At 39.3% G+C, this 18020-nt stretch overlaps 3 protein-coding genes across 4 annotated transcripts in view; 1 reads left to right on the top strand and 2 right to left on the bottom strand.

Annotated features, from left to right (window-relative positions):
* Nucleotides 1-2017: 2017 nt before the first annotated feature.
* On the bottom strand, nt 2018-4098 carry bola1 (bolA family member 1). 2 transcript variants are annotated; one of them, XM_042424405.1, is made up of 2 exons: nt 3999-4098; nt 2018-2991 (listed from the first exon to the last, which is right to left on the bottom strand). In XM_042424405.1, the coding sequence occupies exon 2, from the start codon at nt 2966-2968 to the stop codon at nt 2516-2518; it is 453 nt and encodes a 150-aa protein (XP_042280339.1). In that variant the 5' UTR covers nt 2969-2991; nt 3999-4098; the 3' UTR covers nt 2018-2515. The 2 variants fall into 2 exon arrangements, with proteins under 2 accessions (XP_042280339.1, XP_042280340.1); XM_042424406.1 differs by having other exon boundaries at nt 2018-3006; nt 3999-4020.
* Nucleotides 4099-8344: 4246 nt separating this feature from the next.
* Nucleotides 8345-18020, bottom strand: part of sv2a (synaptic vesicle glycoprotein 2A) — a 55686-nt gene continuing 46010 nt past the window's right edge. Inside the window, exons 11-13 of the mRNA XM_042425137.1 lie at nt 10810-11016; nt 9516-9675; nt 8345-8799 (exon numbers count right to left, since the gene is read on the bottom strand). Of these exons, the coding sequence (XP_042281071.1) occupies nt 8616-8799; nt 9516-9675; nt 10810-11016 (551 nt within the window). The 3' untranslated portion in view covers nt 8345-8615. The remainder of the gene's footprint in view (nt 8800-9515; nt 9676-10809; nt 11017-18020) is intronic.
* On the top strand, nt 12749-15404 carry LOC121906329. Its single transcript, XM_042425139.1, has 2 exons — nt 12749-14515; nt 14615-15404. Exons 1-2 carry the CDS (start codon nt 13894-13896, stop codon nt 14950-14952), a joined length of 960 nt encoding a protein of 319 aa, XP_042281073.1. The 5' UTR covers nt 12749-13893; the 3' UTR covers nt 14953-15404.

The following is an 18020-nucleotide window of genomic DNA, read 5'->3' as shown; positions in this document are numbered from 1 at the left end:
GATGTATATTTGTTGTCTTATCACTCTCAAAGGCTTGAGGAGTGATTCTTGGCCGTCATCTGGGTTGAGGGAAGGACAAGAAGACCTTCACAGTGACACATACAACCCCAAGACAGAAATAGACGCCCACCCACATACACATGCACACACATACTGTAAAGAGTGTGTCATTCTGGGAACAAGCGCAAACTACCAAACATTTTGTACTTTTGTCCTCTGGTTTGCTCAGCCAGTCACAGTAAAGTCAAAATAAGGGTCATCTGAATCATAAATATAATTTGGCAGTCATTTAATGGATCATAGGTTGATTGTGACAAATACTTGTATGGCCCTTGATTCTTGATTACAGAGGCTACTTTTCTGTGTTTTGTGTCATGTCAACTAAAGCATTTGTTATCAGATTGATAAGTAGATTTTTAAGGTAATAAATTATTAGGTGGTTCAACTTTTCACAAATTTGTCCTGGAATTGATCCTGTATTACTAATCATTAGTTTGTGCTTTTAGTATGACTACATGCACCATCATAAGGAGAAATTTTAAAATGAATCGATAACGGATGTTCAACTTTCAGGGGAATAATGAAGACATCTTGTATTCATCAGCCCAACCGCCCAGTTCACTTTGTCCCATGATATGTTCACATACTGCCCTCATGTGTTGAGCCAGTAGTACTGATATTATCCTCAGGAGCACAGGCATCTCACATGGGAGTTACATTAGGCATTGCTCTGTGTCAAACATCACTGAAATTGATTTTTGCAAAATCAATTTGTGTTACCATTGGTACCATTTATATCAGAATACTGTTATCTGAGATGGTTTGAAGTAGAAAAACACAACTGCTTTTTAAAAAAATATTCAATACTAGCATAATGATGTTAAGGGCTTTGCAGAAAGATGTTAGTGAAAATTAAATTTAATACATTCCACCAACTGGGTAACATACTGGGTTTACACATAGTAGGTAAGGGTTACCTGAAGTCACCAAGAAAGGAACGTACCATGAGACTGACTTGATCAACTTTTGCTTTGATTATAACCTAAACTACAAGGATGGTTACATTCAATGTAGAGGCTTGAAGACTGGGTTAAATAAAGTTGGGGGAACTGTTTCTTCCAAGTTGTAGGCCTACTCCAAATGAAACGACTAAATATGTTGTGACTAAAATTTTGACCTATTGCGTCATTTTTCTTGGGAGGACAGTCTCGATTCTTGAAACTTGGCCTCACGGTTTCAGTCAAATAAAGTTAACATATTCATATACAGACGGGTGACAAATTAAATGAGAAAAACATGTAACAGTAAGTAAACAGTAAGGTGTTGGGTCACCATGGGTCACCATGTGCCACCAGAACAGCTTTAGTGCGCCTTGGTATTGATTCTACACGTTTCTGAACTCTACTGGAGGGATGAGCACCATTCTTCCAAAAGATATTCCCTCATTTGTTGTTTTGATGATGGTGGTTGAGAGCGCTGTCTAACACGTCGGTCCAAAATCTCCCATAGCTGTTCAACTGGGTTGAGATCTGGTGACTGCAAAGGTCATAGCATATGATTCACATCATTTTCATACTCATCAAACCATTCAGTGACCCATCATGCTCTATGGATGGGAACATTGTCATCCTGGAAGAGACCACTCTCATCAGGATAGAAATGTTTCATCATAGGATAAAGGTGATCACTCAGAACAAATTTGTATTGATTTGCAGTGACCCTTCCCTCTAAAGTGACCCAAACAATGCCAGCAAAATGCCCCCACAGCATAACAGAGCCACCAGATCCCCTCACTGTAGAGGTCAAGCATTCAGACCTGTACTGGTTTTTCCTTTACTTTGTCACCCGTCCGTATCTTGCTGTGTTAATTTATTTCACTATTCTGCTACTGTAGCATTTCACAAAAGAGCATCATGACTGGGTTCAAGTGTTATCCCTGCTACTCATAATTTTCCACTTACCAACTGCTTACCAACTTAAGTAATCTTGTTTGACCAACAATCATGAATCCCAAAAATGTATTTACAATTTTTAAGGACACTGTTTATTTTCATTCACATGCAGAAATGCAGACATGACCTTCCATTTTGACTTTTGGCCTGTGATACTATCACACAGACATACTTTCAGATCAGAACTGAAATAGACATACTGACGCACAAACATCTCTATGACACAGTAAATGCCATTGTTTATTAGGCAATAGGGGCTTCTCTGAAAGTAAAATTAGCATTTCAGACAGAGACTGAGAGCTATGATCAGGAGCATAATAATGTATTTGTTCAGCAGTGGTGCCGCATAAGAGTAACTATAGAAACATATTTCTGTATTATAATCTGCAACAGAGTCCTGAGTGCCATTAAGTCAAGAATGTATCATTAAAATTAAAGAATACCTCCAAATATCACTGTGTAAAGAGGAATCACTCATCTTTATACCTCTTCTACAACACCCACCAGCATTCTTCACAGTTCAGTCCAACAGCAAGTGTACAACTGCTTCATAGTTTGACACTTCACTCTCGCCCGGCCTTCAGTTTCTCCGCCATTGTGTGATCTCCCCTTGAGCCTCCCATGCAGGGTGGACTCTTAGCCAGGGAGGGGTTATTCCCCCACTGCGCAGGAGTCTTTGCCTGGATAGCCAGTGCATGAATGCAGTTGCTCAACTCCTCCTTCAAAGCCTCATTAACCAGACGGTGACGCTGTATCAATGGCAGACCCTCAAACTGGGAGCTGACAACCAGAACACGGAAATGCGATTCAGAACCGGGGGGCACGGCGTGCATATGGCTCTCATTGTGCACCTCTAAGTGGTCCGGCTTGAATGAGTCGGTCAGTTTGGTTCTGATAGTCCTCTCAACGGGTCGGCTGGGGTCTGGGTCCATGTGTGGTCTGAAGTGGGCCAGAGGCCGGGTTAAGGCAAGACTGGTGGAGGCGGGCCGAGCACAGCGGAGGACACTGGGCAGCATCAGAAGTTGTGGCGGGAGACCACCTAGGAGAGCCAGATGTGTACAAGTTTAGGTGATGTGCAGTTTACATGAGAGACATTCATGTTCTGGCAGCCATCTTTAGTTAATAACAGGCGTTCGAGTGTATTAATGAAGGGGGTTAGCTCGTAGATAGCAACAGCTGTGAATAGCTGTGAAAAATGTTATGCTAAATCTTGCATGCAGAGACTTTTGTATTGATGTCTACTTTTAATCGCCTACAGGTGTCCTACTTGGTACACATCTGACATACTTCTGAGAATGTCTACTTGAAATTAATCATAAATATGATTGATCAATCGGCTGATGGACAGAAAAATAATCTGCAAGAATCCTGATAATAGATTAAACATTTAAGTTATTTATCAAGAAAAATGTCAAACAGTTGCTGGTTCCAGCTTCTCGAATGTGAGGATTTGCTGCTTTTCTCTGATTTATGTCACTGTGTAGTGAAGACATTTTTGTTTTGGACAGTTGGTCATTTATTCATTATATATGCACACAAGTACAGCATTTTATAACTGGATCTCAATGATGCAGTTAGATGTGGTTGCGCTACAACTGTAAAACATCAACACATTGGTGCTGTATCGATGACCATTTCCCATCGATTTGCTTTTCCTTTACCATAACTCCAACCAACCATCTTTGAATGAACGCTGAACCATAATGATGCGTCATACCAACCTTAACTATGTGACTGTGGCAGAAATCGCATGAGTCATTATTACGGTGCTGGATTTAAGTTGGTGACACTATTTCTAATAACGTTAAAGCCTTTGCTAAACTAAACTTTCTAGCTTTACATTAAATAACATGGCGGTTGCTTTCTAGCATTAGCCGTTAGCTTTCATTATAAACATAAGCTACATGCAAACTGAAACAATGTCACGGAACCTCGGCGCTGATCAGCTCCATAAATAATTAACATACGCATGTATTCAACAGTAGACCCAAATAATAAGTGATAAAACTTTAGTTATCTAAAGTGAAGATGGATTTGTCTACTCACCTTGCAAGTGAAGTCAGTTGCGTCCCTTTGCTAACGACGTTACGCAAAACTCACCGGAAGTAGTAATACAGTTGGGTTTTGTAGTTTTTAAGCGCTGTGTAGTTTTCTAGCAGCATCTCCAGCTGGCAGCAGCAGCAAATTTAAACAAACACGTACACAACAAGTGAACAACAGCTTATGTATACAACTTGTGTCTACAAACACGCCAGGGGGACTAAAGGTTGTAATAAAATCTAATTAATATCTTGTAAAGCTTACAGGAGCTTGCAGGAGTTATAAGTTTTAATAGCTTCTTTGTTTGTATATTCAGACATAGAAGAAATGCATTGTTTGATATGGACAATCAGCTCTGAAAAGTTTGGCTTTTTGCTTAAGAATTTTGATTTGTGAATATAAAATTTGGTCCAAATAGTAAGCAAATTAATTACATAAAACTGCAAGCAGAGATTCCTGTCATATTCAGTGAAACCACATTTTTCCAAAGTAATGTAAAGTGAGGGTGGATATGATCAGCATTATATTGTGGTATTTTACTCTACAGTTGTTTTGTATGTGGGCAAGCCTAAAATAAATACACCAGCGTTTATCTGAGCTCCCCACAAAAGGTACAACTTAGATCATTGTCTTTTTTGAGTAGCAGCAGGCTTTATACAGTTTGCAGTGTGTTCATGATCCACAATATTTATAGACATTTTTAAAAAAAGACAAATATTCTCTTTTCATAACTTTTATTCTTCATGGTTCTTTGTTATCCATTGTGATTCTAAAGGGTCAGGTGCACAACAAAGTGCAGACCCGATCAAAAATCAACAATGAGAAAATATAAGAAAAAAATCTCACACACCTTTAAACAGAACTGATGTTGTCACATTTAGGCTAACTATGATTCATAACCGGTATTTAACATTGATGTATTTACTTATATTTCATTCTCATTTACAAAATACACAAAATCAAAGACAACATACAGCATTGTCCATTTACACTTCTTTTTTTATAACTTTTGTTTTTATATTTATGATTCCACAAACAGTTTCTATACTTACAAACAATCAACTACAGTTTCTACAGCACAGTACAATGACAAAGGTGATAAATTCTTTGTTACATTTAATTAATGGCAATGCAATCTTATTGACAAAAGCCTCAAGGCCTAGGGTTGTTTTAGAGAGTACACACGAATGTTAGCTGTTAAGTCCTGTGTCATCAAGCCAACACTCAGCATTTTAGTGGACAAGGCCAGCTTATAGTAATGTGCTCCAATTCCCAATAGCTTCAAAGGAGAGAATAGAGACAAATACCCAAACACTTATTGCTTTGTTAACTTTTTGCACTCACGATTGACTGTTGCTCAGGCAACAATAATTATACAAAAAAACCCTGTAACATAAGCTTAGATATGTATCTATGAGAGACAATCTTGACTTGAACGGAGCCTGAACTGAGTCACTGAGACAGGTTAGCTTTTTAACAGCATTCCATGTTGAACAAATACAACAGTTATCTTGACATCGTTGTTCATTTCATTGGTGATACAGGACAACATACAGAGAATAGGACTGCTGACTTTTATATGCTGCTTAGCTTTTATATTTGTACAGTTAATGTGCATTTATAATCTATCAATGTGCTTTTAAGAGGGAATTTTGCTTTCTGACTCGGTGGCCAATTTGGCTTCTGAAGCCATTATTTCTTGCAGTTTTAAAACAAGGGCACCTGGACCCTTGATATCCAGCTCATGGGTGAGTTATGAAAAGTTTTCATCATCACATATTAAGTCCATTTGTTCTTGTTTCCCAACTGCTAAATATCACATGACCAATGGCTGAAAACCTGACTTCAATAGTATATTTCTAAGGGTCAAAAGGTTTGAAGAGCTATCTTATTAGTTACATTATAATTATCTTTATTTACATATATTCATATCTATAACAGAGATTTGATGGTGTAATGTGTAAACTCAGGCCATACAAAATATTTGGCAATAATTAATGAAGGGTGGTACTCATGGCACACTCATGGATTATAGGTCAGATGTCAAATTTGGAATCAGATTAGTGTGAGATGGAAGGGGTGAAATGTAAGGGGCAGGTCATTTTCCTGGTAGAGGGCTGTGGTAAAGCTCGAAGCCACTATGTTCACAACTGCACTCATATTCACAATCTTGTCATTTGGTAGGTTCTGGTCATTGTGCTCTTGCTAAACGCTGACCTTGTTCTTCATTAAATCTCTAGCAAGGCTGCATCAGGATATGTCTTGAAGAACTCAAGGCATTTCACAATTGTGCATGTACAACTGTGTACATTTAGTGCAATGGGTTGTCTATTTATTCAACTGTCTTGAGTCTACGTATGGCTGCTATCCTACAAAATGGCAGTTTGGACAAAAACTTTTTTTTTTTTAAATCTGGTTTGTTAATGATTGTTTTTCTTTAATCATGCAATTGTGAACATATCACTCTTATTTTTCTAGATCAGGGGAATGTGGCGATGCGTTCACCAACACTCTGTTATCGGTGTCGGACATATGACAATCAGCCCTTGGCAGTGAGTTCTCTACGGTGAATCTCATGTTATATCTAGCTACATTTGTATAATAAAGCACAAGTTAACACAAGGTCCCGGTGCATTTCAAATGCATACCCTCACTAGCAGAATAATCCTTTTCAACTGTAATTAATCCTCATTGTTCAACATGTTATGTGCTCCAAGGACAAACACATCTCAAATGAGGAAAATACGAAATAGAACAACTCTGTTGCAACCCACTATTTTATTTTGGGTGCAGTATTTTCCAACAATTTGAATAACTACTCTACAGTTGTTGTGCTCTAATTTTCTGGACTTTCTTAAACCCAGAGCAAAAAACCAGGTTAACATTATGAGACAGCTACCCCATATCCATTAACAAATCAAAACAGAATTTGCCAAATGTGAAATGGTAAAAGATGAAAAAAAAAATGAAAAAAACAGAAATTCAATATTGCACAGAGGTTCAATATTGCACTAAGAAGCACACTCACATTTATATAAACATTCAGTTCACACAATTAGATTATAGTTTATCTGTCATCTCTTACACACTTAACACAATTTGCGCCTGCACTAAAACATCAAAACTAAAAGTGTAGCCTTTTTTGTGTAACATTTTTTTTATCCTTTTGATTACCTGTTTTTCTTCCACATGTAATAGTATTATTTAAGTTAATAAAGGAATATTTCCCTTTTGAACCCATCCTGTGGAGTGTGCTCTAAGAAGAGTGTGGTAAGATTCAGTTGCTGTTAGCAACAGCAGAATAAATGCATTGTGCTGCCTTTTTGTGGGTAGGAAAAGTCCAAATATTACGACAACTTAAGCCAGACTAACTGATAAGGAAATGCAACATGTCCAAAATGCTGTTTACATGTTATACTCTCAGTTTTCATAAATTTACATACATACTTTTTGACATGCATAACACCCTCCAAAACACAATTATAAGAGACAAACATACTGTAAGTCTGGGAGGAGAGGTACTAAAAAGGCATTTCTTACAAAGGGATGTACAGTATGATTGAAAAATGATGATTGAGTGTGAGCTTCTAAACATTTTCATCAAGTCAAGAAAATGTTAGGGACATTCACACTAGTAAATGGTTGTGCTTTAAATGTACATTTTAACAAATAGCTTAATCGTTGTGATGAAATGGCAATCATGACAGCACAAAATATTCACTTGGCATAGGAAACGTATCCATTTACTGATTTGAATGGTCTCATGACTGCTTGGAGGTGATCAGAAACAATGTTTTTAAAGGGAAAAGGGGCTCGATTGATCGCCTTGTCACATTCTAACAATAACAAAAACAAACCTGGAATGTTCTATAATCTATAAAATGGCAGTTAGTCTGTACATCAACACAAGACCTCAGGAGATACATAATGAGGACAGGTCTTTGTTAAAGAGAAAGCCAAGAGAGTCGTTTCTTGGTTTTACCCCGCAAAGTCAAAAATGCTTTAAATCAAGGCATAAAATGTTGCATTTTTGATCTATGTCCAACAATGGCAAAGTAGCTACTCAAGACTTGAGAGGTGAGTTGAATTTGCTCAGAAGAATGGAGGTGACTACAGAGAACTCTGCAACAATGGCTAGTGGTCATTTCTATGAGTCTATTTGCATGGCTCACCATCAAGAGCCCCCATCCCCTGACCTCCAACCCCAGGTGTATGTACAAATATTGGGGGGTACCGAATCTAAATGTACTATTATATTCCAGGGAAATCAAGTTTCTCACTCTCACTGAACATTTTAACATTATGTTTGCCTCACATTTTCACTGAAACCAATTCTGAGCAATCATCAATAATTTGTCCAAATCAGCCAGAGGTTTATTCATGGTTCATCACAGCTCCACTAATCTTTATAGCATGGAGGGGTACCTATCAGATAATCACCAATACCAAATATTTACAGCTCAGCAGATCTGTGTGGCTCTTCTGCATTGTGTTATGTGCACAAAACTTGATTCTGTTATTGTAGGGAAGGGGTTAGAGGGTAGAATTTGGAGGGCTCTTGAGCTGTTCGTTCACAGTGTGGCGAAAACTCTTCTGCCCCCCTGGAAAGTTGTTGGCGCCACATTATTGCAGCACCTGGCCCCGCGTTTCTGGTAGTTTGAGGGCCAAAAAACTGCCTGCCGCCAACGCTCCCGAGGCAAAGAGGATGGGCACAGCCTTGGTGATACCGACGAAGGAGGTGAAAATACTTATGCCTAACACCGCTGCTAATTTACAGAGGGCGTTGAGGAAGCCAAATGCTGTAGTTCTGAGAAAAGAGAGGGGACAGATAAAGAGCACAGAGTCAGTTCCTTGTCTATTGCTTGATCATGCTTTAGGAAGAATAAAACAAGCAAATGAGAAAAGAAATTGAGTATTATAGTAACAAGAATACATTCATCTTTTACTTTGTACATCAGGTGCAGCCTTACTGAGAAAGTCTGGTAAGAACTTTCTCTATGTTTACACCATAGACTCTATATAAATAAAGTATATATATAATATATAACCCTTATACACAGTCTATGGTTAAATACTGTATCATAGAGTAAATACATACAACCACAAGGTGGAGCTACATCCTCTTAAATCAAAAGTCTCAAGCGTTTCTCCTGAATACAGAAGGGCAACATAAATGATACATGTTGTTGCTTGGGTGAAAATTTTGAATTATATTCCTCACAAATAGTGATATTTTATTTTATGGTAGGCTCCATTTCAATGAATAAATCAAAGTAGGGTTTACATACACTGCCATTCAGGCAAGAGCACATCCTGCTAAAGCCATTAGATGGCAACAAGGCAGCTAAATGCTGTACATCATAAGCACTACCAATGATTTCCCTCCACAATGTCATCCATCCAAGTAAGCCAACCAATCATGATGGGGCAACATTTATGACATGATTTTAACACATCATTCACTACCACTGACCCTGCCTTCACTGTGTCAAGCAGATTTCAGGGCATGCCTGATTTGCCTACCTCTTGTCAGATGGGTAGAGCTCAACGGTCAGCACATCCAGGGCATTCCAGGAGGCGATGCTGATTCCCCCGAACAGGCAGAGCAGAGCAATCATGGCTGACTCGCTGTTGCCAAAGGACAGGAAGAAACAGCTGATGCAAGAAATCACACTGGAGCCCGCTGGAGATAAGACAAGGGGAAAAAAAAGGAGAGATATTGGACAGAGTGACATATGAAGAAAGGAAGGAAATCCTGCATAATTTCACTGAATATTAATCAGTAATGTTTTTTTTTTTGTTTGTTTGTTTGTTTGTTTTTTTTACTTTTTAACACCTTCAGTGCTCTCTCTGTCCAACTCATTAAATATTCTACAGACAAAACTAAACAATGCAGACAAAACTGAATATTTTTGGGACCTGTATTGAGGGAGTATATTAATACTTACAATACATGGGTACCTGGACGAATGGCAAACCTTTAGAGTACATATCAAAGTATTAATTGATTAACTAAAGGTGAATTCGATCTACTTTTATAGATTATGGTGATGTCATATGCTATGACCCTCCACTCTGAAACCTCGAGGTGTCATGTATTACTCTGCAATCAGATTTGTAACTGACACATCCCTGCACTTTCTCTGTGTAAGATGAGAGCATAGATGGCTTTTGCTTATTCATATAAAAAAAATAAAACTCAATAGAGTTTCATTTTACGTAACCTTAATCCTCATCAGCAGATCTGAAATTTATCAAACTTATTCTGCAGACTGACTTCAATAAATTCCATGAAATTCAGAGTTTTCGACTCAAAAAGTAAGTTTAGACCACATGCATGGCTTGAGTCTATCCCATCATGTAGACTGAGAAACACTCCACTCAGAGTCCACCACAGGGCTAGATAGAGAACTCTTATTCATACCTGCAGAAAATGTGTTAACATGTAGGCTATATGTCCTTGGATATAAGAAGGACATCAGTGGAGACTCATATCATTAGCTGGAAAACATCAAACTTCTAAATATAAGGTCACAGGGGGAGTCACTGACCTATCCTGCATTTTTTTAAACTTTATTAGTGCAGTGGTAACATAGTATGCCTTTCCTTTTTCAGCAGGTTTTCAGCAATCCCACAGAGTTGGGTGGTACAAGTTCTGTCTTCTACTGGCAGAAAACTGAGAGGCTGCACTGCAGCACATGAGCAAAGTAGCCCATTAATGAAGCTGATGTACAAACTTAACTCTTATTCTTATTTTCTTTCAATACACATGGTGCTGATTAATATGCATGTCTCCTTGCTGCCCAGAGCATATTACCTAGCATCCTCAGCCGTCCAATCTTGTCCATGAGCAGCGCAGAAACAATGTTGCCTGGCAACACAGCCAAGGTGCCCAGGAAACTGACAAAGTAGACCATGTAGGCATTATTCTCATCACTGACGTCACTGAGCAGGCAGCCCTCTTTGTTGTGCAGGAAAGTGCTGTTGATAAGCTTGCAGTTCACCAGCCTATACTTGAAGAGATCTGGAGAGAAAGGAGGGGGGTGGAGGGAGGGGGTACAAAGGGTGGTGAGAGAGGAGGCAGAAAGGAAGCAGGGTTAAAACAGAGGAAAAGGGGTTGACTAGTAAACGTGATGATAGGATGGTAAGAAAGGATGCTGATAGTGATTGTTAAATCACAAGTCTCCAGGCCTAGTTTTACCTCAAACCACCTAACTCAATGCATGGACTGCCATTCCAGATTAGACACCCCAAGAAGTTATAAAACTCCACCTTCTAAGTCAATTAGTCCCTTTCCCTCCAAACCATTGTTGTGTGAATGAACAAAGAAATAAAGAATGTGAGTTTAAATACAGACTTTTCACCCTTAAAATTTTATTCTGTTTGTTAATATTCCACGGATTTGTTTGAATGTTTTGTATTGCATTATATTAGATTCTTATGTGTAGTGATGCAGAGGATAACCAAGATTGTGGATGCATTAATGATGTAAGTTAGAATGAGAATCTACTCTACTTTATTTATTCAGTTCTGTTTACTGCCAGTGTTTTCATTTGTAATATTTTCAGTGTAATATTTCCTTTGTATAAAAAAAATCATCCACCATCCATCATCTATGCAACTGTTCTTTTTGATTGCAATTTATACATTGTTGGAATGGCCTTTTGGATCCTGTGTTTAAATGTGCACTCACATCCGATGTTCCACGAGTCAATGCCACCACTATCTACAAAGTTTTTTCGGTGATGATGAATCTGCTGTTATTATTTTGGATGCTTGTAGCTCAGGTAATGAGTGGTAACTGAAAAACTTGAATTTAAATACCCATAAATCCTGAAACATGACATTAGTAAACTCCACCATGCATTCCTGTGGAGTTTTTCCATTTGGTGAGACTTTATAGGGGGCGGCGGTAGCTCAGGAAGTAGAGCGGGTTGTCCACTAATCGGAAGATTGGGGGTTTGATTCCTGGCTCCTCCAGTCAGCGTGTCGAAGTGTCCTTGGGCAAGATACTGAACCCCAAAGTGAGTGAGTGTGAGTGTGTGTGAATGCATTAGATCCCCCTCCTGATGAGCAGATTGGCACCTTGCATGGTGGCCATCAGTGCCATCTGTGTATGAATGTGTGTGTGAATGGGTGAATGCTGACATGCAGTGTAAAGCGCTCTGAGTGGTCGGAATGCTAGAAAGGCGCTATATAAGTGTAGTCCTTTTACCATACATTTCAGAGGGAGAATATTGTACCTTTTACTCCACTACATTTATCCAACAACTACCATGTCTAACTAGTTATTTCAGAAAATCAGGTTTTATACAAAAAATGCCTACCAACAATTCAGGGGACATAATCCTTTCTTGGTAATGCTTTAAATGTGAAACACCTCCAGACAGTGTTACATTTTATTAAAGGACCATTGTGTAGAATTTTGTAGCATCTAGCTGAACAGACTTAGCAGAAATGGAATATAATATTCATAATTATGTTTTAATTAGTGTATAATCACCTGAAAATAAGAATCATTGTGTTTTCATTACCTTAGAGTGAGCCGTTTATATCTACATAGGGAGCGGGTCCTCTTCAACGGGGGCCGACATGTTGCATCATCATGTTTCTACAGTAGCCCAGAACGGACAAACTAAACACTGGCTCTAGAGAGGGCCTTTTGTGTTTTTCACAGCCACTGTAGGTTTTCCTACATACTTGGAAGGGGAGGGTGAGGGGAAGGGTATCAATCTGCTACCTCATCACTAAATGCCACTAAATCCAACACACTGGTCCTTTACCAGCAGCTTATTGTTATTAAAGCAGCCAAGCAGGGTGGATAAGGGTAAATGAAAGGGGACAAGTGGGGAGACACTTACCTATTATCATTTCTGCCATGACAACATAACACATATGATATTTCCCTTTTTATACTCACAATAAGTGACAGCAATGCTGCCCTTTCTAATGATGAATGGAGAGAAAAACTACTTCACATCAAACATAATCTGCAGCCTGAGCTGGTGCATTTGAAAGTTTGTAAGTGTGACAATTCCATTATTTAAAAATATTTATTCAAAAATATTAGCAGAGTTAAAAATCATGAATTTTTAGGTTTTCAGATATTTTTTATTTTTTTATTTTTTTAAGTATAGCGTAATTTATAGAGTGGGAGGAAACTGGAGTACTACTTGTGAAGGAATTTCCATTCATGTGCCATGTATGAAATGCACCTTAGACAAGCAGACGGTGAGGGACAGACAGCTGTCTTCTTCCCTGTAAAGCCGACCTGGTTTTATGATTGTTGCCATAGAGGCAGTGCCAAAGTAAACAATTTTATAGCAATGTTGTAACTAGGGACAAGGTTGCCTGGACCCTGCCTGAATAACTGAGTGTGGTTCAATTCTTTTCCTTCAGACTTGATGTGACATTTCATTGTGTCAACACCGGCACTTCGATATGTAACTATTGTCTCCTTGATCGATCAAGTTTGTCTTTGCTTAAGACGTCTATATCTCCCAGAGTTTCTGCATTTACAAGTTAACCAGTTCTCAATATTTTCATTCACACTACTCCCCTTATTCAATTGATGGAAAAATAGTTGCAGTTTCTTCCAAGAGATCATCGCATAAAGCTTTCTCGTGCCCAGGCCAGAAAAGCTGTGACTCTTGCTCGGGCCCTGGAAAAAGCAGGGGCAATTCTTCTACGGGGCCTGGAATAAGCAGCTCTAACATATCTAAAGAGTGTATAAGGAGCTGAAATGACCCAACGACCCAGAATTACCAACAGACCCTCTTCCTCTGGCTCTAATTCATAGTCACTGGGAAAAAAACCTTCCATTTCTTCGCTGGGCTCGGGAAAGAAAGTTGAAATACTTGCTCTGTCCGTGGAAAGAACATCTGCATTTCCTTCTCTGGTCATGGAAAAACCATCTGCAATTCTTGCTCTGGCTGTTGACAAAACAGATGCCATTCTTACTCTGGCTATGGAAAAATCAGTTACCATTCTTGCTATGGCCATGTTGAAAAAAATTACAATTCCTGCTCCGGGCATGGACAAAAAGGACACAATTCTTGCTTGGGCCATGGTGAAAAACGTTACAATTGCTGCTCGGGCCCTGGGAATAACAGCTGCAATTCTTGCTCTGGCCTCAGCTGCAATTCTTGCTTGGGCCATGGTGAAAAACATTACAATTCCTGCTCGGGCCCTGGGAATAACAGCTGCAATTCTTGCTCGGGCCATGGACAAAAAGGACACAATTCTTGCTTGGGCCATGGTGAAAAACGTTACAATTGCTGCTCGGGCCCTGGGAATAACAGCTGCAATTCTTGCTCTGGCCTCAGCTGCAATTCTTGCTCGGGTCATGGACAAAAAGGACACAATTCTTGCTTGGGCCATGGTGAAAAACATTACAATTCCTGCTCGGGCCCTGGGAATAACAGCTGCAATTCTTGCTCTGGCCTCAGCTGCAATTCTTGCTCGGGCCATGGACAAAAAGGACACAAGTCTTGCTTGGGCCATAGTGAAAAAAGTTACAATTCCTGCTCGGGCCGTGGAAATGACAGCTGCAATGCCTGCTCGGGCCATGGACAAAAAGGACACAAGTCTTGCTTGGGCCATAGTGAAAAAAGTTACAATTCCTGCTCGGGCCGTGGAAATGACAGCTGCAATGACTGCTTGGGCCCTAGGGAAAGCAATTGCAATTCTTGCTCTGGTTTCAGCTGCAATTCTTGCTCGAGCAATGGCAAAAAGCATTGCCATTCCATCTCTGGTCCTGGTGATGAGAGTTAAAATTCCTGCACGGTCCAGGTACACAACAGCAGCTCTGGTCATGGAATTAACTGCTGCAATGCTTGCTTGGGCTGTGGAAACAACTGCTGCAATTCCTGCTGACCATCTGCTAGCAGGTTGTGGCGTCTCTGGTTCAAGTGTTGCGGTATCATCCCTGTCTCCCTCATTCACAGGGCAGATAAAGTGAAGCAGGTAGAAGGAGAGAGGAGGAAGTGCAAGCATATTTCTGCCAGAATCACTCTGGTGAACCACAGAATAGGTGCAGTCATGTTCTTTTTTCCTTTGCTTAGCTTCATTACTCAGACAGTCTAAGCCTATAGAAACGTTGCTAGCCTCCTGGTACAACAACCTGAGTTTACTGTAGCTTCGGACCTGAAAGTCTGTCTTGGCTTGTAGTACGCACTCCTCTAGAAGTGATCCATGGGGCACAGGTTGTGCGAGGTTAGTCCTGGATGAAGTGGGGCAGTTAAGCCCCAGACCAGATATTAAGAGGCGACCAGCAGCTTTGGCGATCCAACTACTTACTATCGAGATTGACATGTTGACAGTATTTCCTCTTTCTCTTATCCAAGTATGGTTGTAAAGATTTATACTACTCAACACAAATGTGAAAAATGAGTAAATGTATGTTTTCACAAACTTAGACTGCAGTCTGTAATGAACTGGAACGCTGTAACGCTTCCATCCTCAAACATCAAAGGGCTGTTGCGTCATAGAGTTTTAAATCGAAATGACGGCATGTGTGTGTGACGTCAGGAGTGTTACAATCATTGAGAAAAAAAACACCTAGTGGAAAATGCCTAAAATGCCATCAACTCCTTGTTGATGTAATGCACTAGGCTTCTTCGACTCGTCGTGTAAATAAAAGGAACTTAAAGTCTACCGTTTCCAGTCACGCTGTGTGACAAAGTAGCTGAGAATACGAAAAAAGTGTGCAGCTTTGTGTTCAAAATCCACTCCACTCATGTGTGATTTTATGAATTCTGTTGTTATAGTTTTTTAGTTCTACTTTTTATGTCCCTCATAGGATTACAAGACACCTCTATATGTTACAGTAGTGCATACAGATATATCAGCACCATGGACAGCGTCCGCCAGGAGCTTGAATTGAATTTCCTGTTTCACATTTAAGCTGCACTGAATACAATATGTAATGTACGACATCTTTAATACTTTGTGCCTATGTAGAATGTTTTTGCATGATAAGATGAGATTGGTGTGTTGTAAGTCAAGTTGCCTATGTGATACATGCGCATACCTTTGAAACATATTCAGTCGCGCTGACACTTTACATTCTTCGCTGCTAGAAACGAAAACACCAAAAGGATGAGCAAAGCGCATTTCAAGGTCAGGCAAATACGGACATACTGTATATTAACGCTGCTTGCATCGTCCGGATAGTCTTTATCTCCCGCTGAGACAGAGACCATTTCGAGAAATGAACTTTAAGCAAGGGAGTGGCAACCTTTACGCACAGGACTTCAACTCTTCATATAAATGACTGGAGATAACAAAGCTCGTGATCTCGACATGACAGCATTTAAACATAACTGCAAACACAGCCGTTCTCGGCTTTCTTATTTTTGCAACCACATGTCCAAATCATATTTTTTGCATAAAAGTGTTTACGGAGGTTGCGTCATGTATTAAATGGAGATCACCTGTGTTTGTGATCAAGGTGTGACAAGTGATTTTTGGCTACACACAGCTGGTATGTCAAATTCCTGCCACAAAGAACATAATCAGGACAAAAGAACATACCGAACAAATCAGTGAAAATGTTTATTGCAAAGTACCAATCAGGGGAAAGTGTACTGAATATCCTTCAGAATGCAGTGGGGTCTATTAAAAAAAAGGACAGTATATTGGCACAGCTGTAAATCTGTCTGTGCCAGATGGGCAGTGGAGAAAGCGGCCACCAGAGGCCTACAGCAACTCTGGAGGAGCTACGAGGTTTCAGGCTGAGATGGGAGACACTGTGTATACAGCAACTGTTGCTTCAACTTCAGTCGCAGCTTAACAGCTGTTGAAAGAGACTCACATGACATCTAGACTCTAGTTTGCTGTAAGGAAGTTGTGAAAAAAGAAGGTTTTGTGGTCTGAAAAGATCAAAATTGAGCTTTTTGTCCGTCATAATAAATGCTATATAAACCTAACAACTACACTGAGTGACCAAAAGAGCCAAAACTCTTCTATACTGTCATTTGATACCATAGTTACCAAATCCAAACTTTTTACACATTTAAATGTTGATGATAGGTGTAGTATGTTTTGAGGCTGCAGCTTGTTGTTTAGTTAAGGATAGGATTTCAGTATATTAAGGCATTGCTAATATGTTTGCTCCTCCACATACTGTATGTAAATTAGGTTGAGAAAATATTAGAAACACCTTTCAATAAAAGTGCAGTCCAGCAACATTGCAAAGTACAGCCTCAAAATGTACTGACAACTAAGGTACTGTATTTATATTGTAGTAAATCCAGCTTTCTTTGGAAAATATACTGACTGCTTTTTTAGGATACCATTTTTTTAGCCATAAATATTTAAATATATAGGCTATTTAAACTTTGCCTGAAGCTCTTCAATTAATTCTACAACTATACTTATGTATACTCTGTACATGGTAGTTATTGTATCCCCCTTGTCTATTGCTCCTCCTGAGGTTTCACCCATTTGTTTCATGCAAAAGGATTCTTGTGTTAGTGGATTTTTTGGTGGTTTTCATGCTTTATAAATACACTTGGCACTAGTTGACTGAGTTGACACTAATAAGTTAATAAATTCTCACTTTTGGTTGGCAGAGAAGTGACCAAGTGATCATTTGAGCTTCTTTGCACCTTCAATATCTCAAATGATTTCATGCAGCTCTGCAGGTATTTTATTATTTTAATTATTTTATTTTATCTGAGGCTCAATATAATCTGCCAAGAGTCACGCTATTGCAGTAAAGGTGAATATGAATACCATCTTCTCACTTACTTACATCTTGCAGTAATAACACTATAATTTGATAAACTGTAAAGAACAGCCCTTTATTACCTCTGGATCAGTACATACAGTACAGACTAACATGATGTCACACCTGTGCAGCCCAACTGCATTCGTCATGTGGTTTATTCCCATCATGCTGCATTGTGATAATAAGGTGCACCATGGCAACTATCAAGCAGCCTAAAGTTCTGAACAGGGAGCTCAAAGAGAGATTAAGTCCTAATAAACAAACAAGTTTAATTCACATGCTAATGAGGAACTCCT

This window comes from Thunnus maccoyii, chromosome 10 (genome assembly GCF_910596095.1).
Source record: "Thunnus maccoyii chromosome 10, fThuMac1.1, whole genome shotgun sequence".
Taxonomy (NCBI): Eukaryota; Metazoa; Chordata; class Actinopteri; order Scombriformes; family Scombridae; genus Thunnus; species Thunnus maccoyii.
Note: the sequence above shows the minus strand (reverse complement) of the source record. Positions and strands in the feature narration are given on the sequence as shown.